General features: G+C 43.7%; 1 protein-coding gene across 1 annotated transcript in view; it reads left to right on the plus strand.

Moving 5' to 3' along the window:
* The window catches only part of ghra (growth hormone receptor a), a 170,722-nt gene that overhangs the window by 91,659 nt on the left and 59,823 nt on the right, over positions 1 to 19,240 (plus strand). Inside the window, exons 3-4 of the mRNA XM_059974276.1 lie at positions 13,061 to 13,178; positions 18,435 to 18,589. Coding sequence (XP_059830259.1) covers positions 13,061 to 13,178; positions 18,435 to 18,589 — 273 coding nt within the window. The remainder of the gene's footprint in view (positions 1 to 13,060; positions 13,179 to 18,434; positions 18,590 to 19,240) is intronic.

The raw sequence follows: 19,240 nt of genomic DNA on the forward strand, positions 1-19,240 counted from the left end.
ATTCATTGCTCCTGGACCTATTGATCACATCGGGGTACAGAGTGTTCCAGATCTCTGCAGCACCAACTGCAAAGCAGTCAAATCTAACTCAAGGCCTGCATTAATTGGGAGCAAGTTAGACTCATTCCTATCACAACTATTTGTCCTTCTGTAGCACCTTTTCTTTACAGGTAAAGATTAGTTTCATTTGTCACATGTGTATCAAAACATCCAATGATGAGCATATGTGATGAGCTGGGGACAGCCCATTAGTGTCACCACGCTTCTGGTACCAACAGAGCGTGCTCACAACTTATTAACCCACGTGGTCACGGGGAGAGCACAGACAGAGCTACGATTGAATACCAGTCACTGGCACTGTAACACATTATGCTAACCGCTACGCTAACGGCCGGAATTTCAGAGAAGGAAAATAACCTTGGCAGCAATAACTTACATTCACATGGGACCTTTAATGTGGAATTTGGCCAATCAGCCCATCCAATAAGTTCTGCCATTTCATCGTGGCTGATCCATTTTCCCTCTCAAATCCTTTGTCCTATCTTAGAAACATAGAAAATAGGTGCAGGAGTAGGCCATTCGGCCCTTCGAGCCTGCACCACCATTCAGTATGATCATGGCTGATCATCCAACTCAGAACCCTGTACCTGCTTTCTCTCCATACCCCCTGATCCCTTTAGCCACAAGGGCCATATCTAACTTCCTCTTAAATATAGCCAATGAACCGGCCTTAACTGTTTCCTGTGGCAGAGAATTCCACAGATTCACCACTCTCTGTGTGAAGAAGTTTTTCCTCATCTCGGTCCTAAAAGGCTTCCCCTTTATCCTTAAACTGTGACCCCTCGTTCTGGACTTCCCCAACGTTGGAAACAATCTTCCTGCATCTAGCCTGTCCAATCCCTTTAGAACTTTATACTTTTCAATAAGATCCCCCCTCAATCTTCTAAATTCCAGTGAGTATAAGCCTAGTCGATCCAGTCTTTCTTCATATGAAAGTCCTGCCATCCCAGGAATCAATCTGGAGAACCTTCTCTGTATTCCCTCTATGGCAAAAATGTCTTTCCTCAGATTAGGGGACCAAAACTGCACTCAATACTCTAGGTGTGGTCTCACCAAGGCCTTGTACAACTGCAGTAGAACCTCCCTGCTCCTGTACTCAAATCCTTTTGCTATGAATGCCAACATACCCATTTGTCTTTTTCACTGCCTGCTGTATCTGCACGCCCACCTTCAATGACTGGTGTACAATGACACCCAGGTCTCGTTGCACCTCCCCTTTTCCTAATCGGCCACCGTTCAGATAATAATGTTTTCCTGTTCTTGCAACCAAAGTGGATAACCTCACATTTATCCACATTAAGTTGCATCTGCCATGAATTTGCCCACTCACCTAACCTATCCAAGTCACCCTGCATCCTCTTAGCATCCTCCTCACAGCTAACACCGCCGCCCAGCTTCGTGTCATCCGCAAACTTGGAGATGTTGCATTTAATTCCCTCGTCTAAATCATTAATATATATTGTAAACAACTGGGGTCCCAGCACTGAGCCTTGCGGTATCCCACTAGTCACTGCCTGCTGATCTGAAAAGGTCCCGTTTACTCCCACTCTTTGCTTTTTACTCCCACTCTTTGCTGCTCCCCATAACCTTCGCAGCCTGACTAATCAACAACCTATCACATCAGGTAGCTAAGACCAATGCAGAGTGAGAGGCTCCAGGACAGGGCATGAGATCTCACCACAAAATTATAGGAACTGGTTTGTCAGTATTTTTGCTCAGTGTAACTATTGTATCAGTTAATCCAAGTGTAGACTGTGCAATTAAAGACCTGAAAATATATCCCCTGAGAGAATTCAATGCTATTTAAAGAATTCTTCATTTTCTTTAATTTTTCACTTTCTGTTTGTGTCCTATTTCTCTAATTATTGAATGATTAGCCCATGGGTTCAGCTGTGTCATAGCTTACATGATGTTGTGTAGATGAGAAATGGGAGGGGTGCTTCAGACTGTAAGATGCAGGTGTACAACAAGAACTATTGAAAGGAATTTAAGTAGCTGCAGCAGGATACGTAGGAATGGAAATCAGAAACTACTCATGGTAAACACGAGAGACCCTGCAGGTGCTGGAAAGCCAGAGCAACACACACAAAATGCTGGAGAAGCTTGGCAAGTCAAGTAGTGTCAGTGGAGAGAAATAAACAGTCAGGTTTTGGGCTGAGACCATCAGGACTGGAAAGGAAAGGGGAAGAAGCCAGAATAAGAAGGTGGGCAGAAAGGGAAGGAGTACAGACAGGAAATGTAATAGGTGAACAATACTTCAAGTGAGGCCTCACCAGTGCTTATGAAGACTCAACATTATATCCTTCCTTTTATATTCTAGTCCTCTCAAAATGAATGCTAACTTTGCATTTGCCTTCCTCACCACTGACTCATCCTGCAAGTTAACCTTTAGGGCATCCTGTATGTAGATTCCCAAGTCACTTTGCACCTCAGTTTTTAAAATTTTCTGCCTGTTTAGAAATAGTTGACGCTTTTGTTCCATCTACCAAAATGCATGACCATACACTTCCTGACACTGCATTCCATCTGCCACGTATTTGCCCATTCTTCCAATCTAAGTCCTTCTGCAGAGTCCCTGCTTCCTCAGCACTACCTGCGCCTCCATCTATCTTCGTATTGTCTGCAAACTTAGTCACAAATCATTGACATACAACATAAAATGAAGCAGTCGCAACACTGACCCTTTGGAGCACCAACACCAAACCTGAAAAGCCTCCCTTTATTCCCACTCTTTGCCTCCTGCCAATCAACTATTGCTTTATCCATGCTAGGATCTTTCCTGGAATACCATGGGCTTGTAACATGTTAAGCAGCCTCATGTGCAGCACCTAGTCAATGGCCTTCTGAAAATCCAAGTACACAACATCCACTGATTCTCCTTTGGTGCATATGGTGCATTGGCCTTCATCAATTGTGGGATTGAGTTTACAAGCCAAGAGAACTGGCTTGCCCGCAGAAGCAAAGAGTGGTTGTAGACGGGTCATATTCTGCATGGAGGTCGGTGACCAGTGGAGTGCCTCAGGGATCTGTTCTGAGACCCTTACTCTTCGTGATTTTTATAAATGACCTGGATGAGGAAGTGGAGGGATGGGTTAGTAAGTTTGCTGATGACACAAAGGTTGAAGGTGTTGTGGATAGTGTGGAGGGCTGTCAGAGGTTACAGAGGGTTATTGATAGGATGCAAAACTAGGCTGAGAAGTGGCAGATGGAGTTCAACCCAGATAAGTGTGAAGTGGTTCATTTTGGTAGGTCAAATATGATGGCAGAATATAGTATTAATGGTAAGATTCTTGGCAGTGTGCAGGATCAGAGGGATCTTGAGGTCCGTGTCCATAGGACACTCAAAGCTGCTGCGCAGGTTGACTGTAGTTAAGAAGGCATACGGTGCATTGGGCTTCATCAATCGTGGAATTGAATTTAGGAGCTGAGAGGTAATGTTGCAGCTATATAGGACCCTGGTCAGACCCCATTTGGAGTACTGTGCTCAGATCTGGTCACCTCACTACAGGAAGGATATGGAGACCATAGAAAGGGTGCAGAGGAGATTTATAAGGACGTAGCCTGGATTGGGGAGCATGCCTTATGAAAACAGGTTGAGTGAACTCGGCCTTTTTTCTTTGGAGCGACGGAGGATGAGCGGTGACCTGTAGAGGTGTATAAGATGATGTGAGGCTATCGTGTGGATAGTCAAAGGCTTTTTCCCAGAGCTGACATGAAAGGGCATAGTTTTAAGGTGCTTGGAATTAGGTACAGAGGAGACATCAGGGGTAAGTTTTTTTTATGCAGAGAGTGGTGAGTGCATGGAATGGGCTGCCGATGACGGTGGTGGAGGCGTCTTTTAAGAGACTCCTGGACAGGTACATTGAGCTCAAAAATAGATGACTGTGGGTAACCCTAGGTAATTTCTCAGGTAAGAACATGTTCGGCACAGTTTTGTGGCTGAAGGGCCTGCATTGTTCTGTAGGTTTTCTTGTTTCTGTGTTTTAATTCCCTTTACTCCACTCTAATACAGATACATATGACTTTAGCTTCTGTCTTTCAAATTTCAGGGTGAATTCTGTCACATCATAATTACCGTCTCTTAAGGGTTCCTTTATCCTTAAGCTGCCTAATCAAATTTGTTTCATTGAGTAATATCTACTGTGACACCCATACTGTAAAAGCATTGGATGGGAACAAGTTTGTCAATTGTGCGCAGGAAAGTTTCTTTGATCAGTACATACATTAGGTCCCAAGTAGAGAGAGTGAGATTCTAGATTTTCTATTTGGAGACTTTTGCATCCAGTAATCATAATACCCTTAGTTTCAAAGGATAGGTCAGGTCATCGGGGTGAAATTGTAAATTGGAGAAAGGTCAATTTTGATGTTATCTGGCTAGTGGATTGGGACAGGTTGTTTTCTGGTAAGGATGTACTTGATAAGTGGGAAGTGAAATTCTATGTGTACAGAGTTTGTGTGTTTCAATCAGATTAAAAATCAAGGATAACAGGTTTAAACAACGGTTTTTGAGAGTTATTGAGGCCCTAGTTAAGAAAAAGAAGGAGGCGCTTAGCAGGTATAGGCTGGAAGGAACAGACGAGGTACTTGAGAAGTATAAGAATTGCAAGAGAATGCTTAAGAAGGAAATCAGGAAGGTTAAAAGAAGGCATGAGGTTGCTCTAGTAGACACGGTGAAGGAGAATCCCAAGGGATTCTACAGATATATTAAGAGCAAAAGGATAGCAAGGAACAAAATTGGACCTGGAAGATCAGAGTGATAATCTGTGCATGGAGCTGTAAGAGATAGGGGAGATCTAAAATGAATATTTTGCATCTGTGCTTGTGCTGGAGTCTGTGGAAGTGAGGCAAAGCAGCAGCGAGGCCACGGACTCTGTACAGATTACAGAGGAGGAGGTGCTTGCTGTCTTGAGGCAAATTAGGATGGATAAATTCCCAGGGCCGGACAAAGGTGTTCCCTCTTATTCTGTGGAAGGCTAGTGCAGAAATTGCAGGGGCCCCAGCAGAGATATTTAAAATGTCCTTAACAACAGGTGAGGTGCTAGGGCGTTGGAGGATAGCTAATGTTGTTCTGCTTTTCAAGAAAGGCTCTAAGAAAAAGCCAGGAAATCATAGACTGGTAAGCCGGACATCAGTAGTGGGAAAGTTTATTGGAAGGTATTCTAGCAGACCAGATGTATAATTGTTCGGATATACAGGAACTGATTCAGGAGAGTCAGCATGGCTTTGTGCGTGGTAGGTCATGCCTAACCAATCTTGTAGAGTTTTTCAAGCAAGTTACCAGGAAAGTTGATGAAGGCAAGGCAGTGGACGTTGCCTACATTGCCGGTGAATTGACAAGGTCCCAAGTGGGAGGTTGGTTAAGAAGGTTCAGTCAGGATGAGGTAGGAAACTGTATTAGACATTGGCTTTGTGGAAGAAGCCAGACAGTGTAGCAGATGGTTGCCTGTCTGAATGGAGGCCTGTGACTAGTGGTGTGCCGTAGGGATCGGTGCTGGGTCCATTGTTGTTTGTCATCTATATCAACAATCCAGATGATAATGCAGTCAACTGGACCAGCAAATTTGCAGAATACACCAAGATTGGAGGTGTAGTGGACAGCGAAGAATGCTATCGAACTTGCAGTGGTATATGGATCAGTTGGAAAAATGGCAGTTAGAGTTTAATGTAGATAAGTGTGACGTGTTGCAGTTTGGAAGGACCAGCCAGGGTAGGGCCTACACGCTGAGCATTAGGACACTGAGGAGTGTGGTAGAACAAAGGGGTCTGGGAATACACATCCATAATTCCTTGAAAGTCATGTCACATGTAGATAGGGTCATAAAGGAAGCTTTTAACACATTGGCCTTCATAAACCTATGTATTGAGTGCAGGTGTTGGTGTTAAGTATTGATGTTATGTTGAAATTGTATAAGATGTTGGTCAGGCCTAATTTAGAGAATTATGTGCAGTTTTGGTCACATTGCAGAGAAAATTTCGAAGGATGTTGCTGGTACTTGAGGACCTGAGTTATTTGGGAAGGTTGAATAGGTTAGGACTTTATTCCTTAGACCATAGAAGATTGAGGGGAGATTTGATAGAGGTGTACAAAATAGTGCGGGGTATGGATAGGGTCAGTGGGGTGGAGATATGTCTCTGCCGAAGGAGGTGTAAGGTGCTCCTTCCCAGCGCTGGTCTACAAGTCACTCTTGGGCAAGGTGTAGCACCTGCTTTGCTCCCTGATCAGGGACTCGTGAAGCCATTGGCACAGTTGGTGGATGGTTGAATGAGCAGTTGGTGTATATAACGTCCTGGTTATGCAACCACTGATGCCAGGCCTAAAATCTCTGATGAGTATTGATAATGGCTGGGGTCACCCGTCTTGTAAAGACACTGCCCAGAAGAAGGCAATAGCAAACCACTTTTGTAGAAAATTTGGCAAGAACAGTCATGGTCAGGGGAAGACCATGATCGCCCATGTCATATGACATGGCACATGATGATGATTATAGATAGGGTTAATGCAAGCAGGCTTTTTCCACTGGGGTTGGGTGAGATTACATCTAAAGGTCATGGGTTAAAGGTGAAATGCTTAAGGGGAACATGAGGGGGTCTGTTTCTGTGCTGGAGTGTTCTATGAACCTATGACTATGTAAAAGAAACAAAATAACAAGAAAGAGATTGCGGGTTCATAGACTATTCAGTAATGTTATGATGGAGGGGAAGATAGTATTTCTGAATGTGCATCCTATACAGGTTTCCCGCACTATCCGAAAGGAGAGTGTTCCTATGAGACCTTTCGTAAGCTGAAATGGCGTAAAGCCAAGAAGCAATTACCATTAATTTAATCGTGAAAATTTTTGAGCATTCCCAGACCCAAAAAATAACATACCAAATAACACATAAAACCTAAAATAACACTAACATATAGTAAAAGCAGGAATGATATGATAAATACACAGCCTATATAAAGTAGAAATGATGTATGTACAGTGTAGTTTCACTTACCAGAATCAGGAAGACAGTGAGCACACTGGAAGGTTCATGCATTTTTCTATCATACAGTTCTTTGTAATCACTCAAACCGTCCTGCAATCCTGTCCTAAACCTACGTGCCCTTTCAAAATTAAAGTCATACTTTTCTGCAATCATTGCAGCACTGTCAATCGTAGTGAAAATCTCATGCAATTGCTTCACATTCAGTTCCTGGATGAGTTCTCTTTTGCTATTGCTATTACGTTCGGTTCCAATTCGTATCCTTTCCTCTTGCAATTGCATCAGCTCTCTTAGGCTTTTCTGATACGTTAGGACACATCTTGCTAACGGATGCACAAAATAAATCGAGATAAAGCACATTTGCTGCTCGGGGTGTGCGCTGCCACTATAACGGCTTGCTGCAAAACAAATGCTGAACGCTATTTTCGCTTTCCACATTTTTCTGTAAAAGTGAAAATCCTCTTCGGATTTCTTTCGGTTAACGAAAACAGGTACTAACGTAGGTCTTTTGTAAAACTGAAGGGGCGTAAAGTGAACTTTGGAAAAGCGGGAGATACTTGTACTTCCTCCCCGATCGTATTAACGAGAAGAAAGCATGTCCTAAATAATGAGGGTTCTTCAAGATAGATGCCACCTTCTTGATGCATGGCCTTTTGAAGATGTCCTCAATAGTGGGGAGGGTTGTGCCCATGTTGGAGCTGGCTGATTCTATGGTCCTCTGCAGCCTCTTGCATCAGAGCCTCCCTACCAGACAGTAATGCAACCGGTCAGAATTCTCTCCACAGTACATCTGCAGAAATTTGGAAGTTCCTTGTGACAGAGTGAATCTCTTCAACCTCAGAATGAGATTTCTAATTCTTGTTGAGTGACTCAATAACTTATAGAGGATCAGTTTACATTATGATGTAGAGTTTATGTACGATAAGAATTTGTTCAGCAATCAGAATTTTGATTATATTAACAATTAGATCTAAAGAAGACCACAGACAGCTCCATGTTGCAAATATATAATTTTTGTGTGTATATAGCAAACTGCCTGGTAAAGGAAACCATTGAAATGAGGAAAAGAATTTTAACTACGGTAAAGGTCTCGCTCTAAGTAAGAACTGGAATTCAATTGTAAACAAAGTGGGAGAGTGGAAACCTGATTGGATGAGGACTAACCAATCAGGAGGGATAGATAATGGGGGTAAATACCACCAGACTAGATGTGCCCAGACATCACCCCTGAAGAAGATGGCAGAGCATGTCATCAAAACGTTGGTTATAATTGATATCTGTACCCGGCTGGAAGCCTGAGAAAAGTTTATTCGTCGATGTAACAACATTGTTTGCGTAGCTGGGGAATACTATTCATCATGGTATCATAGACACTATCCCTGCCACCCTCCTAGCAACTTCGTTTGCCTCCTTCCCAATTTCAGCGAAGGGTCTTTACGTCTTTACCTGGAAGCGTTGTCTCTGTTTCTCTTTCAAAAGGTGTGGTCTCCTTTGAGCATCTTCCGATATATTATGCGAATGCTCAGCCTTGTATATAGCACTCACTTGCTGAGCCCTGCCAAAGCGCAGAACATTACGTTGTTAACTGTGTCATTATCCTCCAACATGTGGTAAGGGAATAGTTTTGTTTGTCAGATTTCCATTAGAACATCCAGTGAAGTGCTTTGCTTGTGTCGGGGATGTGCTGGGGCAGCCTGCAAGTATGCCCACAGCATGCCCGCAACTTACTAACCCTCAGCTGTACCTCTTTAGACCATGGGAGGAAACTGGAGCACCTGGAGGAAATCCTGTAGACTGCAGCGGGAATTGAACCATGATTGGTGGTCGCTGCCATTGTGCTAACCGCTACACTGGACGTAATTCAGATCTGATCCATGGATTGTGGGATTGGTTAGCATAGGTAGTCCTGTATCGCAGTTTCATAGGGTCATACAGTACAGAAATGGTTCTTCAGCCCAAATCATCCTTCCTAACCAATGTGGTCCCACTTACCCCATGTTCCTCTAAACATTTACCATCCGTGTATCTGTCTAACACACATGAAATGCCAGAGCAACTCAGCCAGTCAAGCAGCATCTATGGAGATGAATAAACAGTTGATGTTTCATCCTGAGACTCTTCATCAAAGCTGGAAAGGAAGGGAGCAGAAGACAATAGGAGATTGAGGAGGGGGAGGAGTATACGCTGGCAGCTGACAGGTGAGGGGGAAGGTGGGTGGGTGGGAGGATGAGGATTAAGTGAGAAGATGTGAGGGGTTAGAATGAAGAGTCTCAGTGCAATACAGCAACTGTTTATTGGCCTCCATAGACGCTGCTTGACTCGTGTTTCTCCAGCATTTTGAGCATATTGCTCAAGATTTCCAGCAACTGCAGAATCTCTTGTATTAATGTACTTACTAACTGTCTTTTAAACATTGTAATTGGGCCAACCTCTGTGACTTCCTGTGGCAGCTCATTCCATATTCCTAGCACGCTTGGTATGGAAAATGTTTAGATCCATAAGACTATAATACATAGGAGCAGAATTAGGCCATTTAGCCCATCAAGTCTAAACTGCCATTCATTCATGGCTAATCCTTTTTCCCCTCCTCAGCACCACTCCCCAGCCTTCTCCCTTTGAAGCTGTGTCCAGTCAAGAACCTATCAAGCTCTGCCTTAAATACACCCAACAACCTGGCCTCCACAGCTGCCTGTGGTAACAAATTCCACAAATTCATCACCCTTTGGCTAAAGAAATTTTTCCACATCTCTGTATTAAATGGATGTCCCTCTATCCCGAGGCTGTGTCCTCTTGTCCTAGACTTCCCCACCATGGGAAACATCCTTTCCACATCAACTCTGTCTAGGCCTTTAAACTTTCGAAAGGTTTCAATGAGATTCCCCCTCATCCTTCTGAATTCCAGTGAGTACAGACCCAAAGCCATCAAACACTCCTCGTATGATAACCCTTTAATTCCCGGAATCATCCTTGTGAACCTCCTCAGGACCCTCTCCAATGCCAGCGCATTTTTTCTACAATACTCAAAGTAAGGCCTCACCAGCATCACATCCCTACCCTTGTATTCTAGACCTCTTGAAATGAATGCTAACATGGCATTTGCCTTCCTCACCATGGATTCAACCTGCAAGTTAACCTTCAGGGTATTCTGCACAAGGACTCCCAAGTCTCTTTGCATCTCAGATATTTGGATTTTCTCCCCATTTAGAAAATAGTCTGCACATTTATTTCTACTACCAAAGTGTATGACCATGCATTTTCCAACATTGTGTTTTATTTGCCACTTTCTTACCCATTCTCCTAATCTGTCTAAGTCCTTCTGCAGTCTTCCTGTTTCCTCAACACTAGCTGCCCCTCTACCAATCCTTGTATCATCTGCAAACTTGGCAACACATCTATTTCACTTTAAATCTTACCGCTCTCACCTCTTGCCTGCATTCTCTAGTGTCAGACTCCCCTACCCTGTGACCATCCACCTTATCTGTGCCCCTAGTGATTTAAACTAGGAAAACAGTCACATCGGGTCAATAACTGAAGCCTTTTCCTGACAATATCGTTGTAACCCTCTGTAGCTTCATCACATGTTAACCTGGGTGTGCAGTTCTGGTACAGTGACCATAAGTTCACTCAGTGCGATCTCATCAATCAATGCCTTGTGCAGCTGTAATGTGATGTCCCAACTTTTCTACTCAAAGCCCCGAACAATGAGGGCTTCACTATCTGTGTTGCCACTTTCAGCAAACTATGTACTTGTATCTTGAGGTCTCGCTGGTGTTACAAGAGTGGCATGCTAGCGTAGTGGTTATCACAACGCTTTACAGTACTGCTAACCTGGGTTCGATTTCCGCTGCTGTCTGTAAGGAGTTCTCCCATGACCACGTGGGCTTCTTCCAGGTGCTGCGGTTTGCTCCCACAAGCCGAAGACGTACTGGTTGGTAGATAAGTGGGTCTTTGTGATCAGGCCAGGGTTAAATTGGGGTAGCTGGGCGGTGCTGCTTGGTGGGCCGAAAGCACCTGTTCCGCTCGGGATCTCAATCAATCAAACACAAGAGGAAGTAAGGAAAGGTGAAACTATATCTCAGATATTTCTAGAGTTGCTAAGCTTTTCATCAAAAGTAAGACAGCCAGGTTATGGACAGCTCTTGTGCTGATGGGCACAGATTTCAGTTACACGTGACATTTGTAGGCACTGGTATGGCTTGTTCTGCCTTGCTAAGAATGACTCTGACAATTCCTGGAAGCACTTACTGTGAGAACACGCCAAGGTAATTTTCAATTAATCCAATCAGTGACAAGTGAGAAGTACTTGTTGTTGATTGAAAAATTCTCAGCTTTTGTACCTGTCAAATGGTTTAAAATGTATGTCTGTAGTGATCACAAGCACAGCGATTCTGCAGATGCTGGAATTGATAACTGCTGAAGGACTTCAGCAGACCAGGCAGAATCTACAGAGAGGAATAAACAGTCAATATTTTGTTTAGTCAGGACTGGGAAGGAAGGGCGAAGAAGCCAGATTAACTGAGGGAGAAGAAGGATTGCAGGCTGGCAGGCGATAGGTGAGAGCAGGTGGTGCGGAAGGTAGGTGGGTGATGGTGGGAGGTTGAAGTGAGAAACTGGGAGGTGATAGCTGGAAAACGTAAAGAGCTGAAGAAGAAGGCATCTGATAGGAGAGGACAAAGAAAGGGAAGGAGGAGCGGAACCAGAGGAAGGTGTAGGGCAGGTGAGGAGAAGAGAAGGGGGAGACTGATTGGGGAATGGAAAAGGAGAGAATGGGGTGGGGTAGACAGCTGACATCCTCACACAATATATGGTGGCACTTGCGGGCTGCCCTCAGCACGTCCTCAGACTGTTGGTCGTTAACGCAAACAGCCCATTTCACAGTATGCTTCGATGTACACATGATAAATAAATCTGAATCAATCAGATATCTCTGTGAGATATTTCCTCAGGAGATTGACTGTGATTTATGTTCATATTCCATTGAAGTACCATCCTTTGGGACTCCTGATTCTATTCATAAGTAATTCAGCAAATAACCATGTACTGTTGTGTTCATTGTGTTGAGTATGGTGATGGCATAGTGCTTAAGCTACTGTGCTCATCGTAGAGCAGAAGTAGCCCATTCAGCCCAGCAAGCTTTGCTAGTCTATCATGGTGATTTATTACCATACTCAACCCCATTCTGTTGGCTTCTCCCCGTAACCTTTGACACCCTTTCTAATCAAGATGAGCCCTGAACTAAGGAACTACACGTAAGGTTTTGAAAGCTGAAAGCTGGGGGGGAGGCCTTGAGGAATAGAAATGAAGCAGGAGGGAAATCAACAGGGTAGCTGGGGAAAGGGTTGGAGCACTCTGTGACAAAGGAAGAGTTATGTTTCCAACCAGAGGAAGTGGGTAAAGTACTAAATCAAAACAGATAATTATTAACTGAGGAGAAAGAAATGGGTGGTAGTGAGATTAGGGAGGGGTACAATGATATTCTAGGGCGTGCTGATATCATGATGGAGGAGGAGTGTTATTGAGATGGATAAGTCCCAGGGACTGTTGGGATCCATTCCATGTTATTGAGGGAGGCTAAAGAGGTGACTGTTGAGACCTTGACAGAGATCTTTGTGCCCTCATTGATCTCAGATGACATCACAAAACCTAGAGAAGAGCCAGTGTTTGTTTGTTTAAGGTGAATGGGACAAACCAGGAGATTATGGGCAGGTGAGCCTATCAGTAGCAGGATAATTATTGGAAGAAAGTGTGTAGGGATAGGATCTACTAACATTTGGAAAAGCATAGAGATTAATGATGAGAATAGAGAAGCTTTGTTCTGGGAATGTCATGTTTTAGGAACTTGATTGAATTTTTTGAGGAGGGAACAGAGATGATTGGTGAATGTTAGGGAAGTGGATTATGTCTACATCTATGTAATCCTCAAACACACTTGGAATCTGTTTTGTCTATTGTAATTTGGGATCAAAAACAGGGGAGGAAATATGTCGCTTGCCTCATGGTAACCTTTCTTTCTCATCTCCTTCAAAAGGACCTAGTATCACAGAGTGCCGCTCACCAGAACAGGAGACCTTCACGTGCAGTTGGAGTGTTGGAAGCATCTGGAATCGGACCGAACATGGCCAGCTGAAGTTCCTTTATGTAGAAGGGTGGGTATTGATTTGTTTTTTCTCCCCGTGTTTGGGTGATTATTTTATGCCATAACCGAGTCAGTGTCTACGGTTGACACTCACCAGCACAACTGTCCAGTCATGTAGCTTGTAACATAAGTGGATTAATTCCGTGAAGCAGCTGTATCCTTTTCAGTGAGCAAAGTGTGAGAACCTGAGAATTTCTCCTCATGTGAGAAATAGAAACTTCATCACATGAAATAATACCGATTCTTAAAAACCAGCGCAGCTCCATTTTCTACATGTGGGATTTTCTGATTTTACCCAAATCCAAGTGCCACATTACTAGGAAAAGAAAGCCCTGCCTATCATCTCCCTCTGTGTCCCCTCCCCTACCTCTTTCTCCCCTCCCCTACCTCTTTCTCCCATGATCTACTCTCCTCTCCTATCAGGCTCCTCCTTCTCTAGCTCTTCACCTCTTCCACCTATTGCCTTCCAGCTTCTGACTTCATCCCCCCCTTACCCCACCCACCCACCTTGCCCCTCACCTGGTCTCACCTATCACCTGCCAGCTTGTACTCCTTCCCTTTCCTCCAACCTCTTATTCTGGCTTCTGATGCTGTCTGTTCCAGTCTTGATGAAGGGTCTCAGTCTGAACTGTCAACTATTTACCCCCTTCCTGTCTGACCTGTTGAGTCCCTCCAGCATCTTATGTGTGTTCCTGTAGAGGGCAAATGCTAGACTGGCGGCACCTGAGGAAATGGAATTGGAATTTGTGGAGGGACTGAAAAAGCTGATTGAGGTGCTGATAGTCACAAAAGTGTTTTGTAGTTAGCATTTAGAGTTTAAATTCACTTAAATCTTGTAGTTTTTTTCACAGCGTAAGTTAGCAGCACACAAGATGTTGGTTACACAGTGGAAGAGGTGGTAACCTCTGTCAATGGGGACCAACTTCAGGCCCTTCAAAATGGAATTGTGCTTTTACATAACGCTGCTTACACAGAGTATAAACTTTCAACTTCTGTCAGTGTGAAGATATAGTGAAGTGGAGAAGTCAAAAGTTCATTGTGGGAATTCAGGCTTCAGTACCTCTTGCTCAATGGTAGGTATAAGAGAACGCATGGCCTGGATGGTGGGGATCTTTGACGATGTATGTTTTCTACCTCGATATAGAACCTAGCACAGTACAGGTCCTTTTGGCCCCTGATCTTGTGCCAATCTTTTAATCTGAGATCAATCTAACCCTTCCCTCCCACATAGCCCTCCATTTTTCCTTCACCAATCTGCCTATTTAAGAGTCTCTTAAATGACCTTAATTTATCAGCCTCTACCAACACCTCTGGCAGGGCAATCCATGCATCCTCTTTCTCTGAGTAATGATCTTTCCTCTGCCAACCCCCCAGAATTTTCTCCAATCACCTTAAAATTATACTCACTTTGGGAAAAAGTCTCTGGCTATCCACTCGATCTATCGTTGAAGGAGTGCCTCCTGTAAGATGGTGGGGAGGGATGTGTCATAATGTATTGGGCTGTGTTCTCTACTCTCTACAGCTTCTTACATTCCTGCACATCTGAGTTACTCTACCGAACTGTGATGCAAGAAGAGCTGCTTTTGTACTTCCATTGAGAATGAGGAACAACCCGAAGGGAGAGATTAGAAAACAGAAAAGAGTAGAATGAGGAAGAAATAAAAACACAAAATGCTGGTAGCCTCCTACCTGCCGGCATGAACATTCAACTCACAGACCTCCGTTGATACCCCTGCCCCCACCTTACCCCATCCCTATCTATAATTTTAGTCTGGTTCTCTTTCTCTCTCTTTTTTCCCCCCTCACTATTATCTCCCCCCAGCCCTACCTTTCTTTCTCTTTTATTTCCCATAATTCTCCACCTTCCCCCCAGCCCATTTCCCTCCAGCCTATCACTTCCCAGCTCTCTACTCCATCCCTCTCCCCACTTTTTATCCCCCCTCGACCATCCCATGTTACTTCACTCCTGATGAAGGGTCTCGGCCTGAAACGTCGTCACTACCTCCTCCCATAGATGCTGTCTGGCCTGCTGAGTTCTGCCAGCATTTTGTGTTTTTATTTATTTCCAGCATCTGCAGATTCACTCGTGTTGCCTTAGAATGAGGAAGAGATTTGTTTTTACAACAGGTAGTGAAAGGAAAAGAAGAAGTTTAGGTAATAGTGTGCAATGTTAGAGGAAGTAAAGTCAAGGAGCTGATTCAGCTCACTGCAGGGGAATGAGCAGGTTGAGAAAATTCCTTTTCCTAAAAGCCCTTTCTTTCACCTATATATTACCCACTAACCACCGGCTGTTGCTTTTGGACACAGTGACTTGTTCCTTTTCAACTACAAGTTCAAGTTTAATTGTTGTTCAACCATACATCAATAAACATGGATACAGCCAAACAAAACAGCATTCTTCTGGGCTCACGGTGCAAAACACAGTACCAACAGTCTCACACAGCACAAGGCACGTATACTATATGTAGAACCTAGATATTTATAGCACATTACCGGCCATTCGGCCCACAATGTTGTGCCGATCATATAACCTACACTAGAGACTGCCTAGAATTTCCCTAGTGCATAGCCCTCTATTTTTCTAAGCTCATGTACCTATCTAAGAGTCTGCTAAAAGACCCCATTGTATCCACTTGCACCACCATCACTGGCAGTGCATTCCACGCACCCACCACTCTGCGTGAAAAACTCACCCCTGATATCCCCCTTGTACCTCCTTCCAAACACCTTAAAACTGTGCCCCCTCAGCCCTGGGAAACAGCCTCTGGTCAATGCCCCTCATCATCTTGTACACCTCTAGCAGGCCACCTCTTATCCTCCATCACTCCAAGGAGAAAAGGCCAAATTCATTCAATGTATTCTCATAAGGCATGCTCCTCTCCTCCACACTCTCTCTATAGTATCCACATCCTTCCTGTAGTGAGGTGATCAGAACTGAACACTCCAGGTGAGGTCTGACCAAGTTATATAGCTGTAACTTTACCTCACAGCTCTTGAACTCAATCCTACGGTTGATGAAAGGCAACACACATACACCTTTTGAACAATATTGTCAACCTGCGCAGCAGCTTTTGGGCAAGGACCCCAAGATCTCTCTGATCCTCTCATCTCTGATTTTCTGGTATAATTACAATGGCAGTAAAAATAGAGTCAAGAAGTTAATAGTAATAATGTAGGCCAAGTCCCTACGTGCCACGTCCTGCAGATTGATGGTGCTTGAGGTGTCGTTGGCAAGAGCAAGCCCGCAGCAGTCTAATCATCACGTACTAGTGCAGCCGCTGAGGATCGCATTGCAGCTTGTCTTCCACCGTGAATACTGGAGGGCAGCACCAACGATAGGGGTTAGCCCTAACCCAGCATTGACACGGTGCCAGATCACCTTCGGCACAGGTGAGCTGCAACAGACCACGAGGGCCTGCTCAGACAACTGCCCCGCCATCGGCCTCACCAATGGACCAGTGAAGAGTATTCTATTTACAAAGCAATAGAGTATTAAGTATATAAAGTACTATTCTACATATCAAGTAATTCTGTAAAATGTTGCCTTCTTTTTGAATCAGCTCCAGTGTAGTTTTACTTTACACATTCACAAATCCATCCAATTTACTGTAGACCAGAAAATCCATGACCATTTTGGTTATTCTTTCTTTAATATTGACCTCCAGAGTAGTATTGGGTAAACCTTGTTAATTAAATCTGGCTGCAAGTTCTAAATTCCGTAACCCCATGCATGTGAACACTCTACCAACTCCTCCTGATGGCAGAGAGCCACTAAAAGAGGCAGCTTACTTATTTGGCATCACAACTATCCCTACAGATGTTTCCAATTTAGTAGTTAAATTATTAAACAAATAACTGCTTGGTATATCTATGCTCCTTTAATTTCCATAAGACATAGGAGCAGAATTAGGCCATTCAGCCCATCGAGTCTTCACCAGTCCATCATGGCTGATTTGTTATCCTTCACAACCCCATTCTCCTGTCTCTGCATGTAATCTTTGATGTCCTGATTAAGCAAGAACTTATCAAACTCCACTTTAAATATGACTTAGCCTCCACAGACATCTGTGGCAATGAATTCCACAGATTCACTACCGCCTGGTTTAAGAAATTCCTTCTCATCTCTGTTCTAAATGGATATCTCTCTATTCTGAGGCTGTGCTTTTTTGTCCTAGATTCTCCCACTATAGGAAACATTCTCTCCACATCCATTCTATTGGGACCTTTCAATATTTGATAGGTTTCAATGAGATCCCCCTCATTCTTTGAAACTCCAGTGAGTACAGGTCCACTGCTCCTCATACATTAACCTTTCATTGCTTGGGTCATCCTTGTGAACCTCCTCTGGACCTTCTCCAATGCTAGCACATCTTTTCATCAAATATTTTTAAATAATTCTTAAATATAATATTATTTTCCTGATGCTGCCTCCTCTACAATGGAGAGACTCATCGTAAATTGGTGGACTGCTTCGTTGACCACCTCTGCTCCATCTGCCAAAAGTGGAAATTCCCAGTGGCCAAACATTTTAATTCCCATTCCCATTGTTACATGTTGGTCCACGGCCTCTTCTTGTGCCAAGAAGAGGCCACCCTCAGGGTTGAGGAGCAACACCCTATTTTCTATTTGGGTAGGCTCCAACTTGATGGCATGAACACCGGTTTCTCCTTTTGGTAAAAATAAATTCCCTTCCCTCTCGCCCCTTTTTTCCTTCTCCACTTAGGCCCCTTACCTCTTCTCACCTGTCTTACCACCTCCCCCTGGGTCTCCTTCCCTTTCTCCCATGTTCCATTCTCCTTGTTATCAGATTCTTTCCTCTCCCGCCCATCTGGCTTCACCTGTCAACTTCTAGCTATCCTCCTCCTTCGCCCCACCTCCTTATTCAGGCACCTTCACCCTTCCTTCTCAGTTCTGAAGGATGTTCTCAGTCCAAAACGTTGGCCGTTTATTCATTTCCATGGATGCTGCTCGACCTGCTGAATTCCTCCAGCGTTTAGTATGTGTTGCTCTGGATTTCCAGCATCTGCAGAATCTCTTGCATTTAAAATGTTTCTACCATTGCTATCTTTGCTTTTCTCAGCTAGGATGAATTCCATGTGGGCCAGGTGAAATTTCCAACCACGCTGTTGTGTTATTTGTTTAATGCTGGCAATAGTTGTAATATCCACACTACTGACTCTTGTCCAATGTACCTAACTTGCATTGTATTTAACACAGGGAACAGTTATATGTCTGAATGTGTGACTGATTGTTATTTTCTGTCCAGGAATAATTCCAACTGGAGAGAATGTCCAAAGTATATCGCTAGAGAAAATAGCTGTTACTTCAATCAGACTCATACTTCAGAGACTGAGTATTGTGTTCAACTAAAGTCTGGTAACATCACACATGACCATCGATGTTTCGTACTCGCTGAAATTGGTAAATAAGCAAGACTTGACAAGATTCAAGATTGTTTAATGTCATTTCCAGTACACAAGTTTAAAGGAGAACAAAATAATTGTTACTCTGGACCTGATGCAGCACAAAAAAAACATAATAAGATAAAGAACACAATAATAATAATAAAAACACAGTAAATATAAATACATAAGATAGATTGATTGTATGTCCGCAAAGTGACGCTAGGCACAGGAGTGTCTGTACATAAGGAGATGACAGGAAACAATAAAGTAGTGGTGGTTGGGGGTGTGGAGGGGTGGTTTAATGGGTGGAGGTGTTGATCAGCCTTACTGCATGGGGAAAGTTACAGTGTTTGAGTCTGGTGGTCCTGTGTATGCTATATACCCTCATCCCTGATGAGAGTGGGACAAATAGTCTATGAGCAGGATCCTTGGTGATGTAACTGGCCCTTATCCAGTATCTTTCTATATCATGGCCTTGATGGTGGACAAGAAGGTGATGGTGAGGTGTTGAATAGTTTTGAGTACTGTTGTAGTGCCTTCCTATCCACCAACAGAAGAGGACTGCATTTATTATTGCAACTTTACAAGTACTGCCTGTGGTTTCACTGTCCCAATGGGAAACTGAGTTTGAAACTTGTTCTGTTTCTGCTGTCGTCCGCCAGCGCCC

Source organism: Hypanus sabinus, chromosome 7 (assembly GCF_030144855.1).
Source record: "Hypanus sabinus isolate sHypSab1 chromosome 7, sHypSab1.hap1, whole genome shotgun sequence".
NCBI classification, from domain to species: domain Eukaryota; kingdom Metazoa; phylum Chordata; class Chondrichthyes; order Myliobatiformes; family Dasyatidae; genus Hypanus; species Hypanus sabinus.